Below are 3436 nucleotides of genomic sequence, written 5' to 3'. Positions count from 1 at the left end.
ATATGACTTTACCTTGAAAGTCTAAATTCCTTTTTATACATACCGGGTCAAAAAGTCCGTAGGCCTTACTCATGATAATCATCAATGTAAATCTAGATTTAATTGGTGGTTATGCTAAAATGTGCTAATCAGTTTATTTTTTATATATGATTCTTAGCTGGCCCAATTGGCCCATTCTACAATGATTCTTTGCTTCCATCAGGATCTAAACTCTTCCTCTAATTCAAGGATAAGCTAAGTTATGGATCTTCAAGGATTGTAAGCTCCATTTGTTTTCTATCCCTTTAGTTTTTTAGATATTTATAATTGACAATAGAATTGAAAATCTAAAGCAATCGATCACACGCACACTCTAACAAGGATTTAACAGGGTTCGACTAGTATATTTACATCTTCGGCAGTAGAGTGACTGTCTTTTCTCATTAATCATTAAAAGGATTATACCAATTTATATAATATAATAAACCTAAAAACCTATAATATAGTGTTGCCAAATCACCCCTAATTCGTAACCTGACACCAGGCAAGCCCAAGCCCAAGCCCAAGTGGCAGATGCTTGCACGACTCACGACTCGCTCTGCTCCAACATATCTGCATGCCTATAGAATATGAGCAATGCATAACATTTTATATTTGTACTATTTTTTCACACCAAATACTATTTTGTTTATTGTGCAAGCTGACCAATTGTTCAATTAATGAAATTGTTGTTAGTTTCTAAGCCTTTAAAAATGAAATAAAGTATTAAAAACAGAGTGTCAAAGAGAATGTCATTAATATTTTTCCACTATATATTTATTATTTATATAATAGAGAGAGAAAAATGAAATAAAGTAATTGATGTAATGAACAAATAAAAATAATATTATAAAAATTGATAAAAAAAAAAAAACATATTTCTAGCAATTGATGGTAGTCACATTGCCGAACTCCACTCGGACATTAATTAAATGGTAAAATGTAGCAATAGCAAGCAAATGCAAGTGCAAAGAATATGAGGGTGCATTTATGCTACCCAACAATACTTGTGCATATATGGCAAGGCCTTGGACAGTACTCACGTAAAAGAAGCACTTTTAACTCTTGCGTTTTAAATTCTTACTGCTTCTCCTTTCTCTCATGGAACAACAAAAGCCAGCTCGAGCAATCCTGTGACTAAGTGTGCACTAGATTTCATGTGACCTCTTCTTGCGCAATCCTGTGAACTGCTTCAATTCCATGATATCTATTCCCACACCTCACACCCTTTATTGTTTAATTATATATATACACACCTTTAGTTCCTTCTCCTGCATTCACCGCTCTACGTTACGCATCTCAATATATTAGCAACATCGATCGATCTCACAACACTCAGGAATTGAGAGAAAAACAAGAATGAGGAGGAACTCTCTCTATATTGTTGCATTTGTGCTTATTGTTTTACTTTGTGTTCCTGTAGTCATCTCGGCAAGGCACATAAACCGGTCACGTTCACGTAAGTCTCAAATTCTAAATTTCACGTAAGTCTCTATAGGTTTCGAGATAATTATGTAGTTGAAGTTATATTTCTTTGAGTAGTCATAGATGCACATTATATTATCTATAATATATCTACATTTTTTTTCTCTTTCTTCCTCTAAGTGTAGATTAACATATGGGTGTTAATAGATCACTTTTGTTTCCTTTAAGTACCTAATATAATCACGACAGATCTTGAATATATATGCTCCTTCTTTCTTTTGAGATATATAATTAAACTTAAATGGCCTATTTATATTAATTTAAGAGTTTAATTTTATTGCAGTATTAGTATATTAAAATAGAGAAATATTATAAACATATTCTTTACTACATATATTCTTTTCAAATTTATTGAAAATTATAAAAATAAATTGTGAGTTCCACTTATTTAATGTTTTTTTCTCTTCATATTGTAGTTTTCAGAAGAGTTTGATGCTAACACTACTCATAAAAATAGTATAAATGGGCATAAAAAAAATTATCTGAATCAAAAAGAAAAATTAACAAACATCCAAGATAAGATTTTTAAAACAATTAATACAAAAAATAATAGTTTTTATTATAAAACAATCTATGATTAAATGATAACATAAAAAAAAGTGTTACACTATCAGTATATTTAAAATAAACTCTTAATTTAAGTGTTGGGGTAATATTGATGTTAAGTAGGACATGGGCATCCAGATCCAGTACAGGAAAACACAGAAGATGGAATGAACAAAGTGGCAAAACAAAACTTGCATTGGGAAGGAAGAGTAACAAGGAAACGTAATCGTGGCCCCGACACACTACAAATAGCGGGTTCGAGGTTGCCAGATTGCTCTCACGCATGTAGATCATGCTCGCCATGCAGGTTGGTGATGGTCAGCTTCGTTTGTGCATCGCTTGCGGAGGCTGAGTCGTGTCCAATGGCTTACAAGTGCATGTGCCATAACAAGTCCTATCCTGTCCCATAATCTCTCTCTAATTTCAATTTCTATAACATGACTCAGGTGTCTCTCCATTTGTTGGAAGTACCTCTCTTTCTCTCACCTACTTCATGCTTCCTATCCCTAGAGAGGATCTTAATTCATGTAAAATATAGAGTGCCAATTTTCCCGGACTTTTCTAATTCTGCTTTTTTTTTCCCTCCTTCTCTTTGTTGTTGAGCTTCATAAACACGGATTCCTTGCTGTAAATTAACATGGTCTTTGGCATGATGCAGAAGTATTGTTCTAGTTCTTGCTAGTTGTTAAAGAAAATAATCGTTAATTTTGAGTTTGAGGTTATGAATTACATCCTTATAAATAGTAATCGTGAATCCCATATATGCTTGTTTTTTTTTTTTTGACAGATAATCCCATGCTTGTTAGTTGTCAAACAAAAAGAAGAATGAGATATTCACGACCTCAAATTTATAGTCATTATCATTGTAGAATGGGCCAATTGGGCTGTGGTGTGAATTCCACAATAAACTTAGAAGCCTGCAAAGCAAAATAGGCCAATTCTACAATGGAAGTGCAGTGTTACATTAGTATGTCGAAAAAAAATAGATTAAATTGTAATTTTAGTTTCTTTAATTTTTAAAATCCATCATTGATTCTTATAGTTTTTTATTGCAACATTTAGTATTTTTAATTTTATAAATTAATAATTTTAATTTATCAGTTAATTATAAAATAATTTTTTAATAATTAGTGATTTTTAATTCATTTTGGTAAAAAAACAGTTTATAATTTACCTATTAAGTCTACTAATTATAATTATTAGTTAATAATTTAACATATGAATCAAAATTATCAATTTGTAAAACTAAAAGGACTAAATATTACAATTAAAAATTAAAAGAACCAAAATTTTAAAAATAAAAAAATTAGGGGACCAAAATTATAGGTTAGAAAAAAAAAAGGTAATGTATTTGAATCGGAGCCTTGTGCTGTGAAGTACTCTATGT

The 3436-nt window shown here is 31.0% G+C and overlaps 1 protein-coding gene across 2 annotated transcripts; it reads left to right on the top strand.

Moving 5' to 3' along the window:
- The first annotated feature begins 633 nt into the window (after positions 1 to 633).
- On the top strand, positions 634 to 2875 carry LOC102669361 (protein EPIDERMAL PATTERNING FACTOR 1). 2 transcript variants are annotated; one of them, XR_005887629.1, is made up of 2 exons: positions 634 to 1477; positions 2170 to 2875. XR_005887629.1 is itself a non-coding variant. In XM_006592773.4 (2 exons), the coding sequence occupies exons 1-2, from the start codon at positions 1378 to 1380 to the stop codon at positions 2457 to 2459; spliced, it is 387 nt and encodes a 128-aa protein (XP_006592836.1). In that variant the 5' UTR covers positions 634 to 1377; the 3' UTR covers positions 2460 to 2872. The 2 variants fall into 2 exon arrangements, 1 of the variants encoding a protein (XP_006592836.1); XM_006592773.4 differs by having other exon boundaries at positions 2173 to 2872.
- Positions 2876 to 3436: the final 561 nt, after the last annotated feature.

Source organism: Glycine max, chromosome 12, assembly GCF_000004515.6.
Source record: "Glycine max cultivar Williams 82 chromosome 12, Glycine_max_v4.0, whole genome shotgun sequence".
Classification (NCBI taxonomy): Eukaryota; Viridiplantae; Streptophyta; class Magnoliopsida; order Fabales; family Fabaceae; genus Glycine; species Glycine max.
This window is presented reverse-complemented; position numbering and strand designations above follow the sequence as displayed.